Source organism: Rhinoraja longicauda, chromosome 4 (assembly GCF_053455715.1).
Source record: "Rhinoraja longicauda isolate Sanriku21f chromosome 4, sRhiLon1.1, whole genome shotgun sequence".
Lineage (NCBI taxonomy): Eukaryota > Metazoa > Chordata > Chondrichthyes > Rajiformes > Arhynchobatidae > Rhinoraja > Rhinoraja longicauda.
The window spans coordinates 79,763,952-79,783,700 of record NC_135956.1 but is presented as its reverse complement, the minus strand read 5'-3'; the positions used below and the strand labels follow the sequence as shown (position 1 = coordinate 79,783,700).

At 43.0% G+C, this 19,749-nt stretch overlaps 2 protein-coding genes across 6 annotated transcripts in view; one reads left to right on the top strand and one right to left on the bottom strand.

Annotated features, from left to right (window-relative positions):
- The window catches only part of gdap1 (ganglioside induced differentiation associated protein 1), a 45,768-nt gene extending 40,790 nt beyond the window's left edge, over positions 1-4,978 (bottom strand). Inside the window, exon 1 of the mRNA XM_078398179.1 lies at positions 4,653-4,978. Coding sequence (XP_078254305.1) covers positions 4,653-4,670 — 18 coding nt within the window. The 5' untranslated portion in view covers positions 4,671-4,978. The remainder of the gene's footprint in view (positions 1-4,652) is intronic.
- A 3,535-nt stretch (positions 4,979-8,513) lies between these two features.
- Positions 8,514-19,749, top strand: part of jph1b (junctophilin 1b) — a 120,969-nt gene continuing 109,733 nt past the window's right edge. For 3 of the 5 annotated variants that reach the window (XM_078398172.1, XM_078398174.1, XM_078398176.1), the window contains exon 1: positions 8,519-9,336. In XM_078398172.1, coding sequence (XP_078254298.1) covers positions 8,958-9,336 — 379 coding nt within the window. In that variant the 5' untranslated portion in view covers positions 8,519-8,957. Of the gene's footprint in view, positions 9,337-19,749 lie in introns of all 5 variants that reach the window. The other 2 variants (XM_078398175.1, XM_078398171.1) reach the window with 2 other exon arrangements.

The following is a 19,749-nucleotide window of genomic DNA, read 5'->3' as shown; positions in this document are numbered from 1 at the left end:
TCAGAATATCTCTCACTCTATTATTACTACAGCCAAAGGACCAACTTCAATTCAGTGTGTGTTGAGGCATTAGATGTGCCTTAAAGTGTGATACCAACCTGGTGAAGTACAACACTGTTAGCAATAGGAACTGCATACTACAAACAGAGCTAGGCATTCCCACAATCTTTAGATGCAATCAAACTTCTACTGTCCTGAACTTTCAAGTTAAAGTGGTGCTGTACATCTGACAGGAGGAGAAGGAATCTCCATAACCATCCACATCCTCAACAAAGGCAGAGTCTAACACATAACCACCCGCATCCTCAACAATGAGGATGAGAGGAGATCTTATCGAAACGTATAAGATTATTAAGGGGTTGGACATGTTAGAGGCGGGAAACATGTTCCCAATGTTGGGGGAGTCCAGAACAAGGGGCCACAGTTTAAGAATAAGGGGTAGGCCATTTAGAACTGAGATGAGGAAAAACTTTTTCAGTCAGAGAGTTGTGAATCTGTGGAATTCTCTGCCTCAGAAGTCAGTGGAGGCCAATTCTCTGAATGCATTCAAGAGAGAGCTCGATAGAGCTCTTAAGGATAGCAGAGTCAGGGGGTATGGGGAGAAGGCAGGAACGCGGTACTGATTGAGAATGATCAGCCATGATTACATTGAATGGCGGTGCTGGCTCGATGGGCCGAATGGCCTCCTCCTGCACCTATTGTCTATTGTCTATAATGGCAGAGTGTAACACATTAGTGCAAAAAGACACGGCTGAAGCATTTTCAGCTATCATCGGACAGAAATGCTCATCACTGCATCTACTTTTGCTCGTCCAGAGTCAACCAACGTGAGAGCCAATGTTCAGCAAATTCAATATATTCCACAAGATACCAAGATTAAGCATAGCACAAATGGACATCATAGACAACATCTACAGCACCTTAACCACCAACGCACCTGCTCCCCCTCAAACCACCTGCCCCCCCCCCTTATCCTGTCAGCCCCTGCCTCAGTTCTCCCCAATCTCCACCACCGACCTCTCTGAACTCTTCACAGGAATAAAAACTGCCACCTGCTCTCTGGACCCCATCCCCTCCAGCTTTGTCAAGGCCTGCCTTCCTGCTCTCTCTCCACTTATCACTGCAACAATAAACTCCTCCCTGTCCACTGGCATCGTCCCGCCATCCCTCAAAATCGCTGCTGTCACCCCCATTCTGAAAAAACCTGGTCTAAACCCTGACACCCCAAACAACTTCAGATCAATCTCCAACCTACCCTTTCTGTCCAAAGTTTTGGAACGTGCTGTAGCTTCCCAACTCAAATACCACCTCTCTACCAATAACCTGTATGAAACTTTCCAATCCGGATTCCGCTCAAACCACTGTACTGACACTGCGCTCCTCAAAATCACAAACGACATTCTCCTCTCCTCTGACGCTGGCAACCTCAACATCCTCATCCTACTTGACCTCAGCGCCGCCTTTGACACCATAAATCACTCCATTCTCCTCACCCGACTTGAAACCTCCCTTAACATCACCGGCACAGCCCTATCCTGGTTCAAATCTTACCTCTCTGACAGACACCAGTTCATCTCCATTAACAACTGTAAATCCCCCACCGCTCCTCTCCCCCAAGGTGTCCCCCAAGGCTCAGTCCTTGGCCCCCTCCTCTTCATCCTCTACCTGTTCCCCCTTGGTCAATTAATCCGCCGTCATGGTCTCAACTTCCACTGCTTCGCCGATGATATCCAGCTCCTCATCTCCACCAAGTCAATCTCCTCCACCACACACTCTACACTGACAAACTGCATTACTGAAATAAAATCTTGGCTTCAATCAAACTTCCTCAAACTCAATTGCAACAAATCTGAAATCATCATCATTGGTCCAAAAATGCTCACCAAATCTACCCAAAACTTCATCCTCAACATTGATGGTCTCCCAGTATCCACCTCACCTCACATCCGGAATCTTGGAATCATCCTTGATCAAACCCTCTCCTTCGACAAACACATCAAACACATCACAAAGACAGCCTTCTTCCACCTCAAAAACATTGCCCGTCTCCGTCCATCCCTCTCCTCCACAGCTGCGGAAATCCTCATCCACGCCTTCATCACCTCCCGTCTGGACTACTGCAACAGCCTCCTCTATGGCGCACCCTCAAAAATCATCAATAAACTTCAATACATTCAAAACTCCGCTGCCCGTCTACTCACACACACCTCGATCCGTGACCATATCACCCCCGTCCTTTATAAACTCCACTGGCTCCCCATCCCCCAGAGAATCCAGTACAAAATCCTCCTCATAACCTACAAAGCCCTCCATAACCTGGCCCCATCCTACCTGACCGACCTCCTCCACAGGCACACTCCCACCTGCACCCTCCGCTCTGCGGCTGCCAATCTCCTATCCCCCCACATCCGGACTAAACTCAGATCCTGGGGGGACAGGGCTTTCTCCATCGCTGCTCCCACCCTATGGAACTCACTACCCCAAACCGTTAGAGACTCCCCCACACTCACCACATTCAAAACATCGCTGAAGTCTCACCTGTTCAGTACTGCCTTCAACCACTGAAGGTCACCTCACCTTCTGTCTCCTTTCTCTGTTCATTTATTTATTTACTTATTTATCTATTTATTCATTTCCCTATGTTCTCAAAATCTCTGTAAAGCGTCTTTGAGTATATGAAAAGCGCTATATAAATAAAATGTATTATTATTATTATTATATCATATCATATCAATACAGCCGGAAACAGGCCTTTTCGGCCCACCAAGTCCGTGCCGCCCAGCGATCCCCGTACATTAACACTATCCTACACACACTAGGGACAATTTTTACATTTTACCCAGCCAATTAACCTACATACCTGTACGTCTTTGGAGTGTGGGAGGAAACCGAAGATCTCGGAGAAAACCCACGCAGGTCACGGGGAGAACGTACAAACTCCTTACAGTGCAGCGCCCGTAGTCAGGATCGAACCTGAGTCTCCGGCGCTGCATTCGCTGTAAAGCAGCAACTCTACCGCTGCGCTACCGTGCCGCCCATGGGCCTTGAGAATGGAGGGAATGGACCAGGTGCAGGCAGAGATTAGTTTAACCTGAGATAATGGTTAGCATGGACATTGTGGGCCAACGGGCCTGTTCCTGTGCTGCACTGTTCTATCTTCTATATATTCTGAGAACACTTTGATTGCAGTGTTAAACCACTGTAATATAGCCAAGCTGTTTAAATGCAGGTAGAACACATGAACCTACCCAACAAAATGGATTATCCCCAACATTATCCCCAAATCAAAATTAAACAATACATTTTCATCAGCTTATTCTCAATTGTTAGCAAATTTATGGAACACATGATAGACAAGTACTACTAAATTGTATATACGCACCAATAATTCTTCAACAATGCTCATTTTCTGTTTTCCTTAGATCCACAAGGATGCAGGAAAGCTATTTCCAAATCAGGATGGTGTGTGACTTGAAGGGGAATCTGATGTTTCCTCATCGGCAAAATATTTCCTATTATTCCAGCATTATCATTATCTAATCAATGTCGTACCCCAAACGCTGCAATCCCCACAAACATGAACACGTACAAGATATTGGTACTCCTAACTCACAACGTCACATTCAAACATCATCCAAGTGCTTAGGCCTACATTGGCATCTGGCCAATCAAGGCTTATTTACAAAATTGCAATATTTTCAACAAATCAAAAAATTGCCTTGACCTTATCTCTCCATCGTTTAATCTTCTCCATGCCAATAATACTCATCTCAAGAGATCACACACTTCCTTTGCCCTGGCATGTTCGAGGGAGTGGAGTTGCATATGTTCAGCTATCTAGATGCCAAGTTCTAGAATGCCCACATCACCTCACTACTTTGCTCCCCTCTAAATTATTTCCCAAAATTATTTCTATGCAAAAATAGCTGATTGCCTGCTATATACAGTCAGTATCTTGCACTTGCAAACCATTACAACTGTAATGCATTGTCTTGTAAATAAGTTATTTCTTTCTTTCTTCACCACTGAATAAAAAATCTTGAAAAATTAAAGGAAACATAAACAGTTTGAAACCTTGATCAGTATGTAGAACAACTGGGATGTTTATGCTTGGGGATTGACTTTTTCACTCTCAATGGATTTTTTTTTGTGTTGGTCATGCAGCAATTTTTCCTGCACAGACAACTGTAAGGCTTTTTTTTCTGGTGCAGCAAGTCATTTGCTCATTAATCAGTAAATGTGATGCATCATTTTGGAAAAAGTGAACCACTCTTAAATAATGTGCCAGTTATTTTGCTTTTACGTTGTAAACGGATGTGTGGCAATCCAGATGGAAAGGTACTTAGGTACTCTTTGCGAAAACTTGCAGCGATTGTTTCAAAGCTGACAACATCTCAAAGATTCTTTTCGTGCACAGATAACAGAATGAAATGAATGGGAGGCAACTAACTAAATGATATTAAACTGTAAAATTCCCAGTATTTTTTTTATTTTTTAAATGGAGTAAGAAGCATCCTGGATTTCAAGAATAAGTGTAACCCGTTTAACTGCGTGGACGGTTTGTGACGATATGCAAACGCTTTTGTTTATTTTGGCTTACAGTTATTCCCATATCCGCTGCAATAAAATCATACAACGCAGGTTGACCTCACCTGATATGTCACCAGCATCCATGTCTACGTGATTAATATAATCAGGATGTGCTGCAACTCACTCTCCTTCAAATACATTTGGTTCAGAATTATTCTCTTCGAATTATTCTAGGTACAGGTGGAAAGATCTGCGTGAACTCATTCGGGTCTACCCGGATACAGCATTAACAGCTATCCGATCCCACATGCTAGTCCCCTGAACAACTGTGTACAATTGCATGAAGAACGCCACGCTAAGTCTGGGTTACACTCCGACAGACCGTATGCGAATCTCTGTACTCCACTGGACTTGGTCGCCGGAGCTCAGCGCTGCAAACCCATAACCATATTTATTCTTCCTTCTATTCTGGGAACCGCGTGACGCAGTTTTTCTCAAATTACGCATTCCGGTTACAGTATTTAATAGACTGGACAACATCTGGCGTCACACTCAATCACGGTCAAAACCAGAGCCGAGTTCCTCCAATGTTTTAAGAATCATGTTTGGCGTTTATCGCTACATATAGCGTCTGTTGCTTTGAGCTTTGGAAGGGGAATGTTGTATGTTCCATTTGGTATCACAGCGAATGGAACCAGCGAATGGAGCTGCCAGATTCCTTTTGCCAATTAGTGTAGATGAGTGTAGATTTTGGCGACATTCTCAGGGGGTAACCTTAGTGTGAAAGGGTTCTGCTTTCACTTTTGCCTTTGCACATTACAAAGTTAATTGTGTCATAAAATGAACCCCGGTTGAAATCGTTTCGTAAATGTTGGGAACATTGACGTTTTCTAAAGGTGTAATGTCCAGATTTACCGGAAAGTCTTGCATAACTTTTTGAAAATCAATTGCACCATCGAAGGCCGTGGATGAACCCAACGCAATTGCATTCAGTTGCCTACACACACGATGAGTAATTATCTTGCGAAATAAAAGTTTGCATATTCCCTTTGATGCCAGAACTTGAAATTACCTTATCTATGAATTTAAAACAACATTCTATATTTTGGTTAAGCTAGGTGAGAATTCACCCCGGGGCATCTTCCACTTCTCAGAACTGGAGTGAAACTCATCCTCAATCCCAAGGGACTGTCTAAGTGAATCTTCTATTCATTCTCCAGTGGATTTCATATTCTATACCCAGTCTCCAATATTTATTTCTAATTTTATTCATCCATCTTGTTAACTGTCGTATTCGCACCCCTCCCCCCCCATCCCATCCCCCCGCACCCCTCCCCCCCCCCATCCCACCCCCCTGCACCCCTCCCCACATCCCTCCCCCCACCCCACCACACCCCCCAATGCCCTTTTTTGAGGCAACCCATCTGGGGTGGCCTCTCTTCCTTTCTCCTTTGGTACATATTTGCAAAGTTACACTTAGACAATAGACAATAGGTGCAGGAGGAGGCCCTTCGGCCCTTCGAGCCAGCGCCGCCATTCAATGTGATCATGGCTGATCATTCTCAATCAGTACCCCGTTCCTGCCTTCTCCCCATACCCCCTGACTCCGCTATCCTTAAGAGCTCTATCCAGCTCTCTCTTGAATGCATTCAGATAATTGGCCTCCACTGCCTTCTGAGGCAGAGAATTCCACAGATTCACAACTCTCTGACTGAAAAAGTTTTTCCTCATCTCAGTTCTAAATGGCCTACCCCTTATTCTTAAACTGTGGCCCCTTGTTCTGGACTCCCCCAACATTGGGAACATGTTTCCTGCCTCTAACGTGTCCAACCCCTTAATAATCTTTTACGTTTCGGTAAGATCTCCACCCTCTCTCTATTCTTCCTGTTGATCTTTGTTATAATTCGCATTTCCAATGGTGTCTGCAAACAAACATTATTGCCGTTTAAACAAATGTTAGCAGTTTAAAATAGTTTTGTCTAATTTATCGTCTTTATCCTCGTTTGTTCTTTTACGATACTCCTCCCATGGCTTTTCGGCTTTTTTTTCGCTTCTGTGCATTCTCATTTTTCCATCACACCTTCAAGTGATGTGTGCTCTCCTGATTTTTTTTTTACGCCAGGTTATCATGGCCCTGTCTCATTCACTGCAAACAGTTCCCTCAGTCACCTTTTCTTCTACTGCCACGCCTTCGTCTCAGTCATTTCCTCCAGTGTTGTTGTCTCACCTAGTTGGCGTGCCTGCCATCCAGCAATTCAATTTGTATGAAGGGATTGCAGATGCTGGTTTACACCGAAGATAAGACACAACATGCTGGAGGAACTCAGTGGGGCAGGCAGCATCTCCGGAGAGAAGGAGTTGGTGGTTTCAGGCCGAGACCCTTCTCCTCCCAGCCATCTTTCACGTTGCCCAATTGTCTGCCTGTTTGCTCCATTGCCCCGTGCCGATCATCGCAGTTCGTGTACATCCCCTTTTCTAGCCTCCATTATGTCTACCAATGCTAGCCTCCCCAAATTCCTATATCAATATATCCAGTATAGAGACAAGAGAGTGGCGGATACTGGGATGAGAGTAACAAGGGAGAGAAATAGACATGGAAGCTGGGGAGATATGATGGGAACCGGGTCTGGGAAATATTAGGAAGAGATTGGGCCGGGGGACGGAGCAGAGAATGAGCTGCAGGGACGGGTGGGTGAAGAGGGGGAGTGGGTGGGTGGGGCAGTAAGGGGACTATAGATGGGGAGAGACATAGCCAAATTGTAGGGGGTGGTAGGTAGGGGTTTGGAAACACAGGACAGAGATCTGTCGGAAAGTAACTGCAGATGCTGGTTCAAATCGAAGGTCGAAACAAAATGCTGGAGTAACTCAGCGGGTCAGGCAGCATCTCAGGAGAGAAGGAATGGGTGACGTTTCGGGTCGAGACCCTTCTTCGGGGAAGGGTCTCGCCCTGATGAAGGGTCTCGACCCGAAACGTCGCCCATTCCTTCTCTCCTGGCTGAGATGCTGCCTGACCCGCTGAGTTACTCCAGCATTTCGTGTCGACCTTCGGACAGAGACCTGTGCTCAACCAAATTCTTTAGTAGACACAAAAAGCTGGTGTCTTTAAACATCATGTGCAGTGCCTTGCTCCACAAATTATTTAGTATTGGTTCATCCTTTTCCAGACTCCAGTCCTTGTCGAATGAGGCCCCTCATTAGTCCCTCGTCTCTGCGCCCACCCACCCACCCTCTGTGTTCAGTCCTCTGAAATCTCTACGCCAATGGTCCTTGCCCCCACTCCCCAATCTCATGAGTTTGTCACCCAGTCTCCTTTCCCAATGTATCCAATCCCTGCGCCCATTTCTCTCCTACCCCATACGCTGTTGCAACCTCCCATTTCCCCACAGCCCGCGCCCGCCTCCCACGAGTTCATGTTCCCCACGAAGCATCCTCGTCTCTGCCACTCCTTCCCTGTCTCTCGTCCAGCCTCATGTCACGTCTCCGTGCTCATCTCTGTCTTGTGTGTCCAACCCTTGTGTGTCTTGCCCATCTCCCCCCTGGGTCATTACACCCACCTCTCATCCCAGTGTCTCAGACAGTACCTGGACCTGACCCTCCCCATTACCGCCCACCGCGTTTTCACAATCGCTGTGCTACCTACTCCATCGCCTGCACCTGCCTCTCTCTCCCCCATGCGACCACCCAGCCCATCCCTTCTCTCCTGAGATGCTGCCTGACCTGCTGAGTTACTCCAGCATTTTGTGAAATAAACACCCTCGATTTGTACCAGCATCTGCAGTTATTTTCTTATACAGCTCTCCAGTGTCTGTACCCAACCACCACCACCCCCCTCCCTCCTCTCTTTCCCCAGACCGTCTCCCACCCCCTCCCCAACGTCTCCACCGTCTGTGGGCAGTCGCCTCTCTCTCTCTCTCTCCCCAGACTCTCAGACTCTGTGCCCGCCTTCTCCCCCGCTCTCTCCAGTCGCTGACGAGCCCGCCCGCCTCCCCCTCGCCAATCTCTCCAGTTAAAGTCAGTGATCCCGCCTCGCTGGCGTCCTTTTTCTAGTCAGACGCGGCTCGCACTTTGCTTGCACTCTCTCTCAGTGCTTGCTGCCCCCTCCCTTCACATTGCAGCCGCCTAGCCCACTTGCAGCAGCAGCCTAGCCCTCTTGTAGCAGCAGCCTAGCCCTCTTGTAGCAGCAGCCTAGCCCTCTTGTAGCAGCCTAGCCCTCTTGTAGCAGCAGCCTAGCCCCACATTGCAGCCGCCTAGCCCCACTTGCAGCAGCCTAGCCCTCTTGTAGCAGCAGCCTAGCCCTCTTGTAGCAGCAGCCTAGCCCTCTTGTAGCAGCAGCCTAGCCCTCTTGTAGCAGCAGCCTAGCCCTCTTGTAGCAGCCTAGCCCCACATTGCAGCCGCCTAGCCCCACTTGCGGTCGCACCGTTTCATGCATGACTGGAGGAAGGTTCGACTTCGATGATGGTGGGAGTTACTGCGGCGGCTGGGAAGACGGCAAAGCCCACGGCCACGGCATCTGCACGGGGCCGAAGGGCCAGGGGGAGTACAGCGGCTCCTGGGCTCACGGCTTCGAGGTGGTGGGAGTGTACACCTGGCCGAGCGGCAACACCTACCAGGGCTACTGGAACCAGGGCAAGCGCCACGGGCTGGGGGTAGAGACCAAGGGGCGCTGGTGTTACCGCGGAGAGTGGACACATGGCTTCAAGGGCAGGTACGGGCTACGACAGAGTCTCAACAGCCCGGCCAGGTACGAGGGCACATGGAGCAACGGGCTGCAGGATGGATACGGCGTGGAGACGTACGGAGACGGCGGTGAGTACGGGCCTGACCTGACCTGGGACCGGGGATGGACGGGCGATTAACGCATCGGATACAGGTGGACGCCGCTTAAGTCGAAAACATGACATGCAGGGAGAACGTGTTTCATGCAGACGGACAAGAGCCCTTTCCCCCCCGCACTGTTGTATCGTCGCCGCCCGCGCTCTACTGACGCCTTGTGTGCACACACTCACATACACACAAACACACACACACTCACATACACACATACTCACATACACACACACATACACACACACACACACACACACACACACACACACACACTAACACTCACATACACACTTACTCACATATACACACACACACACTCGCATACACACACACTCACATACACACAAACACATACACTCACATACACACTAACACACACTCACATACACACACACTCACATACACACTTACTCACATACACACTTACTCACATACACACACACTCATATACACACACACACACTCACACACACACTCACATACACACGAACACACTAACACACAAACACACACACACTCATACACTCACAAACACACAAACAAATACACATACACACACACACTCATACACACACACTCACACACACATACACATACACACATACATACACACACACACACACACACTCTCACTCACACACACTCACGCACTCTCTCAATGATGCAGCACACACACACACACACGCGCCGGGTGTGAACAACCACACTTGCTCAGCACAAACATGCACAAACACCGGGTGTGAACAGCCGCCTCTTGCTTCATGAGAAGACGTCGGTCTCCGCGCCCGCCGCCGGCCCGCCCGTCTACACAGGCAGTGAGTGGACCAGGAGAGCTGACGAACCGTCAAGCAGCATTCTTGCAGCTTGGTGAAGTTCTGGAGCGCCGAGAGTGGGGGTGGGTGGCGTTCAGCAAGCCCGCACCTACAGTGCAACGTTTGAGAAGTGTTCACTATTTAAGAACAGTTGATTATCTATTGCACACATGCAAAACAGTGGTTTTATATTCGGGAAGGAGCTGCACCCTTTAACTCACAAGCGAACGCATGAAGCTGGAATATCTTTGGAAGGCTTTTCAATGCAACCTTCAATATATTTATTCTACGACAATAATGAGGTCGTTTCTTGAGAATTCTGCCTATTTTATATAGTCAAATAAATAGGCTGGGAAATATCCAAATTGATTTAAATAGTATCCACTGAGTTCAAAAGGTCAAATTTAGGAATATAAGTTTTCTCTTTCGCTCCCTAACATGGAGAACATGCTGAACAACACAAGGAGTGCGATCAGGAGAAGTGTTTGCAAGCCCTCGATCACATTTATTTTTAAGAAAGTAATAACAGTTTGAGGCAACCAGGAAATGGTAGTCAAAAACTGTAACAGATGTCCAGATCCATGTAAACCATCTATAGCAACAGCTGATAGAAGGATAAGGGACAAAAGTGTATGTTGGTGACCAGTGGCTTTTAATTGAAGTGCTGAAAATGTATGGGTGAAGAGGCTAAAGAAATTCTCTTCACTGTGTCATCAACCCTGTGGCAAAAAGATTAGTATAAGAGACACAGAATATTACCATTAATTAATTTGTAAACATAGAAAATAGGTGCAGGAGTCGGCCATTCGACCCTTCAAACCAGCACCGCCATTCATTGTGATCATGGCTGATCGTCCCCAATCAATACCCCGTGCCTGCCTTCTCCCCATATCCCTTGATTCCACTAGCCCCTAGAGCTCTATCTAACTCTCTCTTAAATCCATCCAGTGATTTGGCCTCCACTGCCCTCTGTACTTGGTTAATTATTGGTAATTAATTTCTGTTTGCTCACAAGAACACAGATATATATTTTTTTAAATATCAAAACTAGTGCACAATTTTACTGGAAAAGTAAATATTTTTAATGAAATTATTTATTATGGTCAATTAGATTTGGGCAATTAAATTTCATTTTAACCTTTTTATGCAGTGACTTTGTATTTAACCATTCTGTCTCCATTGTCTTGCCCAACCTTCCCCTGGTAACATCTACTCTGTGACTCCTTGGCCCACTCCTGGTAGGAAGGCCCTTCATTTGTCATCACGTGTAAGAAATGTTGCATAAAACAAGATATTGTCGCAGCTTCTGAAGTGGCATATAAATTTACCAAATCAATGTTGCCACAGAGTTGGTTTAACCAGGAGACAGTCGTGGGTCTCATTTGACATTTCATATATGCATAATGATTATTACGAACAGCGTTTCTGTTGGAGTGATTCCAGAAGAGAGAGTGCTTGCAGTATTGAATTCCTGTATACAATTACATTGGAATATTACAGGAAAGCAAGCCAAAATTGTGCACAGCTAATTTCAAATAGTATCTTCAGTTATCACCAAATCAAGAATGTTTGCATATAAAATTGCATTGATTTCAAATAGGTAACTTCTTGTAATAGTACTTCATTCTCACAAAGATGATTTTCAGACATATGTATAATGAAAAGATAATGTGGTTATTTTTCATGATTAATTTGTAACATAAGGTGATTGTAGAAAAGGGCACAATTTGAATAGAGCATATTTTCATTTTTAGTTTACCGAGGTATAATGAAAAGCTTTTTCATTGTGTACCATCCAATCACCAGAAAGACTATACATGATTACAATCAAGCCGTGTATTGTGTACAGATACAAGTTGAAGGGAATTGCGTTTAGTGCAAGATAAAGTCCACTAAATTTCGATAAAATATATTCTGAAGATCTCCAATGAGGTAGATGGTAGGTCAGGACCACTCTCTAGTTGGTGATAGGATGATAAACTTATCTGATAATAGCTGACAAGGAACTTTCCCTGAATCTGGAGGAGGTACACGTTTTCACACTCCTGTGCCTCTTGCCTGATGGGAAAGGGGAGAAGAGGGAGTGTCCAGTATAAGAGTGGTCGTTGACCATTATACTGGTGGCCTTGCTGAGGCAGCATGAAGTGCAGATGGAGTCAATGGGAGTGAGGTTGGTTTGCGCTATGGTCTGGGCTGCGTCCACAATTCTCTGCAATTTCTAGCTGTCTTGGATGGAACAGATCCCAAACATGCTGTGCTGCATCTCGATAAAATGCTTTCTACGGCGCATCTGTAGAAGTTGGTGAGAGTTGTTGGAGACATGCCGAACTTGCATGTTCAGGAAGTAGAGGTGTTGGTGTGCTTTCATGGCCATTGCTTTAATATGGCTGGTCCAGGACAAGTTGCTGGTGATATTTACTCCTAGGAACTTGAAGCTTTCAACAATCCCTACTTTGGTGCTATCAATGTGTACCGCTTCGCTTCCTGAAGTCGATCACAATCTCCATTGTCTTGCTGCCATTTAGGGAAAGGTTGTTTTCTTGGCGCCAGGTTACAAGGTTCTCAATCTCTTTACTGTAAGCCTTCTCATCATGATATGAAAGCTCACTATTGGGTACAAAAATATAATTGGGACATTTATTTGATTTCCATTTCAAAGACAAAAAAAACACTTGGCCATAACAGCATTTAAATTGTTAATTCACCTACAGTTAGGATCAAGACATACCATTCAGCTCAACAATTTTAAATGTGTTGCCCCAAGCACATATATTGAACCATGCAAATAGGATCTCTGGATTGTTTTCAGTTACTTAACAGAGTTAGATAGAGTCATACATCATGGAAACCAACCCTGTGACCTAATTCGATCATGCTGACCAAGATACCACATTTAAGTTAGTTCCATTTCGCTCACATTTGGCCCAGAATCCTCTAAATATCTTTCCTATCTGTCTGCCTATCCAAATGGCTTTTATATGTTGTTATTGTACCTGTACCTGGCAGGTCATTCCATATACCCACCATCCTTTGTGCGGAAAAAGTTGCCCATCAAGATCCTATTACATCTTATCTTATCCTTTGGCCTCCAGTTCTTGATTCCACTCCCCTGAGAAAAAAGATTATGTGCATTCACCCTCTCTATTGCCATCATGATTTTATTCACCTTTATAAGAGCACCCCTCAGCCTCTTGTGCTGCAAGGCATAAAGTCCTATCCTAACCAACTTCTCCTCATAACTCAGTCCTTCGAGTTCTGACAATATCTTTGTAAATGGGAATGGTTAGATTTCTTGCATAAATGATACAATACGCCTCGGTGTTCCTCAGTTAGTGAGCAAAAGAGAATTATTTTAATTCCTAGATGACATCTTGAAATATCTGATGGAAACTTCATGTATTCACACCAGAATCAGCATATTTGTTTGGTTTTGTAACTTGTTTGCACTGATAGTCTGAGCCTAATAGGAGGAATATCAAACATGTCTTGGAGCAATGAAGATGTCCATGGAACAGCCATGTGAGCCTATGCTGAGTGGGGAAGAGACAAAATTGAAAAAATTAGATTCAGTGGAATTGTTGGGGATTTTTCTTTGAAACCCGAAGCTAGGGAAATCATCAGTGATGGCAATAAAAAATCATGCGTGCTCCACAGTTTTTTTTAATAAAGGAGGCTAATATTAATACACAATACAGCTGTCTGGATGAAGCCATGCAACGCTGAGTTCTTCTCAACTTAGATCTTCCATGATGAGCAATATAAATCATACTGTTCCTTCGGGTGTTGTAATATATTTTTTAAAGTTAACCTAACATTGACATTTTAATGTAAATATTGTAAGATAAAATTATGAATATTGTTCATTTGGATGTAGATATTAAGCTGTCACCCGCCTACTAATGGAAAGGACTGGAGTGTATCGAGGTGGTTAGGAGTAATAAGATCATCAACTAAAAATAGTTTTCTAACTTACCAACGCATGTCATCATTGACCAAAATACCCAACCTGGGAGCAGAGAACTGAATATGACATTTAAAAGCACTCTCAGGCAGAATATGTATCACAGCAAGGCAAAATTAGATAAGGATTTAAGCAGTTACTGCACTGAAATCAAAAAGCAGCATGCAACTGTAGCTGAACAATATTGATGGCTTTGGAAATAATTCACAAAGACCACTTCCACAAAATTTGATTTGGGAAAGTTGACAAGGAATTCTGTTATTTAACACCAGTGCTTAAATTAATGTTAAATTAAAGAAATTCACTGTCCAAAGTGTTATGCTTGTTATGGAAATTGACTTAAATGTTTCGATCCTGTGTTAATGGAGGAATAACCTTTTATTCTATGTCAATATCTATGAAAGTTTGGGTAATTTTGCTTTCTTTGATTCTTGACAGATTTCGGACCAGGATTAATATTAAGAGCACATCTCTATCCATTTCAAGTTTAGCATTATGGAGAATTTGAATTAAATTGAAGTACTTTGAAATTTTATGATACATTTTATTGTTATTCTTCCATGTTAATGTAGTTACTTTCAAATTGGGATTGAGGGTTATGTTACAGCAAAGTATAATTTTAAAATCATTCATTCATTGAAGGTTAGATCTTGAAGCTTACAACCAACACTTTTACTGGTGTGATACAGCTAATTACTCCATTAGACATCCCCTGCCTTGATGTAGGTCACCATGAAGTTGATCAGTTGAATAGGCACACATTGCAATTGCTCTCCATAGGTTGTTTGGTAATCCAGTCTTCAAAGCATATGAATATTTTTGTCTTAGCTGATCTCAGGCAAAGCTACAAAATCAACGTCGCCATGGAAACAGGATTTCTTTGGTTTAGGCTATTTGTACTAATGCTTTGTTTTAATGGGTTGAGTTTTAGAAAACACTTCTTTAGGGGAGAAATTCAGTGTAAATAATAGGTTTCTGATTTATATTGTAATTTATAGTATTAATAAAGATTACTGTCAGAAAAAAACCCATTCTGGACACATTTGCCTGATAAAATAAGAAGGCTAGATTTCCAGTCAAGCAAACATCTGAAAAGTTTTTTGTATGGTAATTAATATTTTCTGACCTTAATAAAAAGAATATCAGTTGCAGTTGCAATTTAGGATGATATTTCATATTCTGCAAAAGTAATTTTTAAGAGGGAAGACTAGTGGGCTTTATGTGAAATTTCAAAATGAGGCTTTGCACTAAATCATTGGACGTTGAAAATAATCTTTCAGCTCTTACTTTCTCCAAATTAATTGTAAAATACCTTTTTGTTCCATCTTAAAAATCAGACTTAAACTAATAATTAAAAAATGTTGAGATGTAAAATTGTACAGAACCAGCAAAACATTTGCAGATTAGGAAACCATATATTTGTTGCAGTGGCATATTAAGCAGTTTTCTAAGTTTACTCTAATAAATACAGTAATTTAATCTTTTTTTTCAGCAAAGCAAGGTTTTCTTGTCATAGATGGTTTTCCAAGCACTTGTTAAATTTGGCTGTCAACAGCTGAGTGGAGTTCCACAGATAAGTCGTACGAATTAAACAAATTAGCAGCAGGTTGAAATACTCCTGGGCACAGATATGTGATTAAAATAAAAACAGGATAACATCCTATGTTTGCAACGTTATCTAACGAGCCTGTTGCTGTCTACCTCCTTACAATGGACAAGTAGGAGAACTTCATTCCCATATCTTCAGTTGCATTGCAATTAGAGTGATACAGTGTGGAAACAGGCCCTTCGGCCCAACTTGCCCACACTGGCAAACAATGTCCCAGCTACACTAGTCCCACTTGCCTGCGATGGCCCATAACCCTCCAAACCTGTCCTATCCATGTACCCGTCTAACTGTTTCTTAAATGTTGGGATAGTCCCAGCCTCAACTACCTCCTCCAGCAGCTTGCTCCATACACCCACCACCCTTTGTGTGAAAATGTTACCCCTCGGATTCCTATCAAATCTTTTCCCCTTCACCTTGAACCTATCTCCTCTGGTCCTCGATACCCTTACTCTGGGCAAGAGACTGTGCATCTACCCGATACATTCCTCTCATGATTTTGTACAATTCTTGGCAAATGGTATCTCTTTCCGTATTTAGTTGAGATACAACTACACCTCTATTACCAACAACATGCGCACGTTTATAGTGCCTTTAATATAATAAAATGATCGAACAAATTTGTCAAGGGCACGCTTGGAGACCAAATCAAAGAATGGTATGAATGCTGGAATTGTAAAAAGCATGATCAAAATTGTGCTTTTAAGCTGAAATCTTAAAAAGAGGTGTAGGTACAGGCAAAATGAAAGGAATTCCAACAAGAGGAATACTGGAGAGTAGAAGGCATGACTGTCAGCGTGTTATTCTGGAGAATTAAAATTCAGTGTATGGCATGAGAGGATAGCAGACACAACTATTAGGAGAGTCTGGGGTGATGAAGATGCAAAGGACAATTTCAGCAACGAATGAGGTTTGGAATGAAGGAAGGTAATATCCAATAGATGGAAGTAAGTTTTTGTGGTGCAGGGACGAAAGGACTGAATTTTAGGTGTGCAAAGGGCAGCAAAGTTATAAATATGTAGGAAGGAACTGCAGATGCGGGTTTAAACTGAAAATAAATACAAAATGCTGGAGTAATTCAGCGAACAGGCAGCATCTCTGGAGAGAAGGAATGGGTCAAAGGTATACATAGTCTGGTTGCAACAGAGTTCATAACTAGCAAAGAATTTAGAGTTAGTGATGGACCTAGAACAACTCCTACAATCTTTTCAATGTATAACTGTAGGAAACTGTAGCTCATCCAAGAGTGGATGATGAGGAAGTGGTTTCACAATAGAAGGGGGTGAGGTCAGCTTACACATGGGAGTATATTTTTGGATAAATCACCAGCAGGCAGCACATAAAAGACAAAGAAGAGGAAACTGAAGATAGATGTTTGGGAATGTAGAGGATGAGACTTTAAATGCCATTGTAGATTGAATTAAAGGTTGCAGAGAAATTGCTGGAATTTGAAGCTGGAATAATTCAGATCCATTGTAACCACCTTGTGACTTTGCCATTTGTATAGTTTTGCATTGACCTGTGGCAAATCAAAAGCAGCCATGAATGTTACTTCTCTGGCGTTACTGGAACTTCCTTTAGATTCTGAGATGACATTTCTTGAGATGATTTGTTCCACTTAGTCAGCATCCTCTGAAAGGCTTGACGAATCTCTCTCATTCTTGATCCATTAGATCTACACTGTCTGACTGTATAGAAGTATACTGTTATATACTGTTGTTTGTCCCATCTGAGCTCTTCCAATATAAATTGTGTGAGTTCTTATGATCATACTTTTTGCATGAAGGTACATTTTCTTTGCTTTGCCATCCTATTCATTCTCATTTCGTAGAAACATATAGAGGTACTTCTGCAATCAAGAATCAATGGTGTATAGACCATTGTAATGCCATTCTTAAGAAACCTTGTGTTATAAAAAATGTGTTATAAAGCCAACTATGTCAATGAGGGAAAGTGGGATTGAGAGGTCAAGTTTCAGACAGGCCATAATAAATGTATTAATCACATTCTTTTCAAAAGTGCTTTCTTTAGAAAAGAAAGGCTATATTTTACATTGTTTAATATTGTTACAAAAGTTCCAACAGTTCTACAATTTTCAGTGACCACCCGCGGTTAAAGTGGCAGCTGTTCTTAAGAGACAGTGGTGTTTGATTACTGCGGGAATTTATGGTTGACAACTTCCGAAGTAACTTTTAAGCAGTTCTCTAGTTTTCAATCTAAATCGCATAAGAACTAATTCCATCCGCATGATACACGCAGTGTTACCTAATTCATCACTGGCATTATATTCAATTTGTGGTATCGAAACGCACATTATTCAGAACTACCTGTAGTGTTGGTTTTTTTCAGTAAATGCAGAATTATTTTGCTGTTGAACGATGTTCTTTTTTAATTGAAAACACTTATTTTTTCAACTTCAAAATTGGCAAACCTCTTTTAAACAATGCCATTGCTAAAGCCATGGGCATGTAACCATTTTGCAATTTGAAAGCAGAAACCTACAGAAACCATGAATATTCATGTACAAAAATAGAATTACACCAACATCTGTATAGTCAGATGGTAAATTTTGGTCCCTAAAGCATAATGCATATAAGGAGCCTAGCAATTTGTCAGGGCGGCACGGCGGCGCAGTGGTAGAGTTGTTGCCTTACAGCGCTTGCAGCACCGGAGACCCAGGTTCAATCCCGACTATGTGTGCTGTCTGTATGGAGTTCTCCGATACATTGTTCTCCGATATCTTCGGTTTCCTCCCACACTCCAAAGACATACAGGTATGTAGGTTTATTGGCTTGGTATAAGTGTAAATTGTCACTAGAGTGTGTAGGATAGTGTTAATGTGCGGGGATCACTGGTTGTGTGCGTACCCGGTGGGCAGAAGGGCCTGTTTCCGCGCTGTATCTCTAAACTAAACTAAACCTTTCCCAAAAATGAAAGACATGAAATCTGCAAGTGCCATTACAACGACATTCTGAACATGATGACCAATGGCATTCCGAACAGGGTGGCTAATTCTACGTTAGTTTCAGTTTAGTTTAGTTTTCGAGGTGCAGTAAAAAGCTTTTGTTGCGTGCTAACCAGTCAGCGGAAAGACATACATGATTACAATCGGCCATTCACAGTGTACAGATACATGATAAGGAACAAGAAATGTTGCTGTAGGAGTAGAGATTTAAAAGAGTGGAGCAAATGTAATGAATGTGTGATTGCAGATCCACTTCTGTGACTAGCACACAAATAGTTGCCTGGGTTGGGGGCTATCTTGGATCGTACGTGCCGTGTGCAGAAAACTTTTATTATCTATCAGTAGATTATCATTAATTTCATCAAGATATACCACAGCTTGTTTTACAGAAAAAAAAGGAAGTATAATATAAGCTTATTTACAATGTGAAAAATATTCACTGAGCGATGTCAACAAAGACCAAACTTAAACAGTCAACTGCAGTGTTGCAAAGCATGCCTATATAACAAAAAGGCAAGAAAATTGAAATACTTTGCAGCATTGTAATGACTGAAAACCTTTGCTAAGAGTCAGCTTGAATTACAGAAGGTAACTGAAGATTAGTATGTTGATTTCTGATCATATTCCTTCATGCTAAGCTTCAAATGTCTACTTAACAACAGGTGTAATGAAACTAGATATCTGTCCAGGCACATTATACGTCGGCACATATAACATTGGAGAGGCAGTGATTTAGAGCTATTTTGCCCAAATGTTCAGGTCACTACCACCAAAAAAATCACAAAAGCTAGAATTCCTCATGACTTTCTGAAGGGTAAGGTAGAGTTAGCTACACAGGCTGATGCTTCCCTCCTCTTCATTTTGTGTCTCATCCTGCTGTTAGTAGCAAAGAGAGATCCTTCCTACTTTTAGTTAATCTTGCAAAATCTTGAAAGGTTTAGCTAAATTGGACACAGGGTAGGTTTTTTTTAATGTCATTTGGAGCATTCATATTAGGAAATTGTACGTGTAAAATAAAATTTAAAAATTGATACAAAACTATATTTTA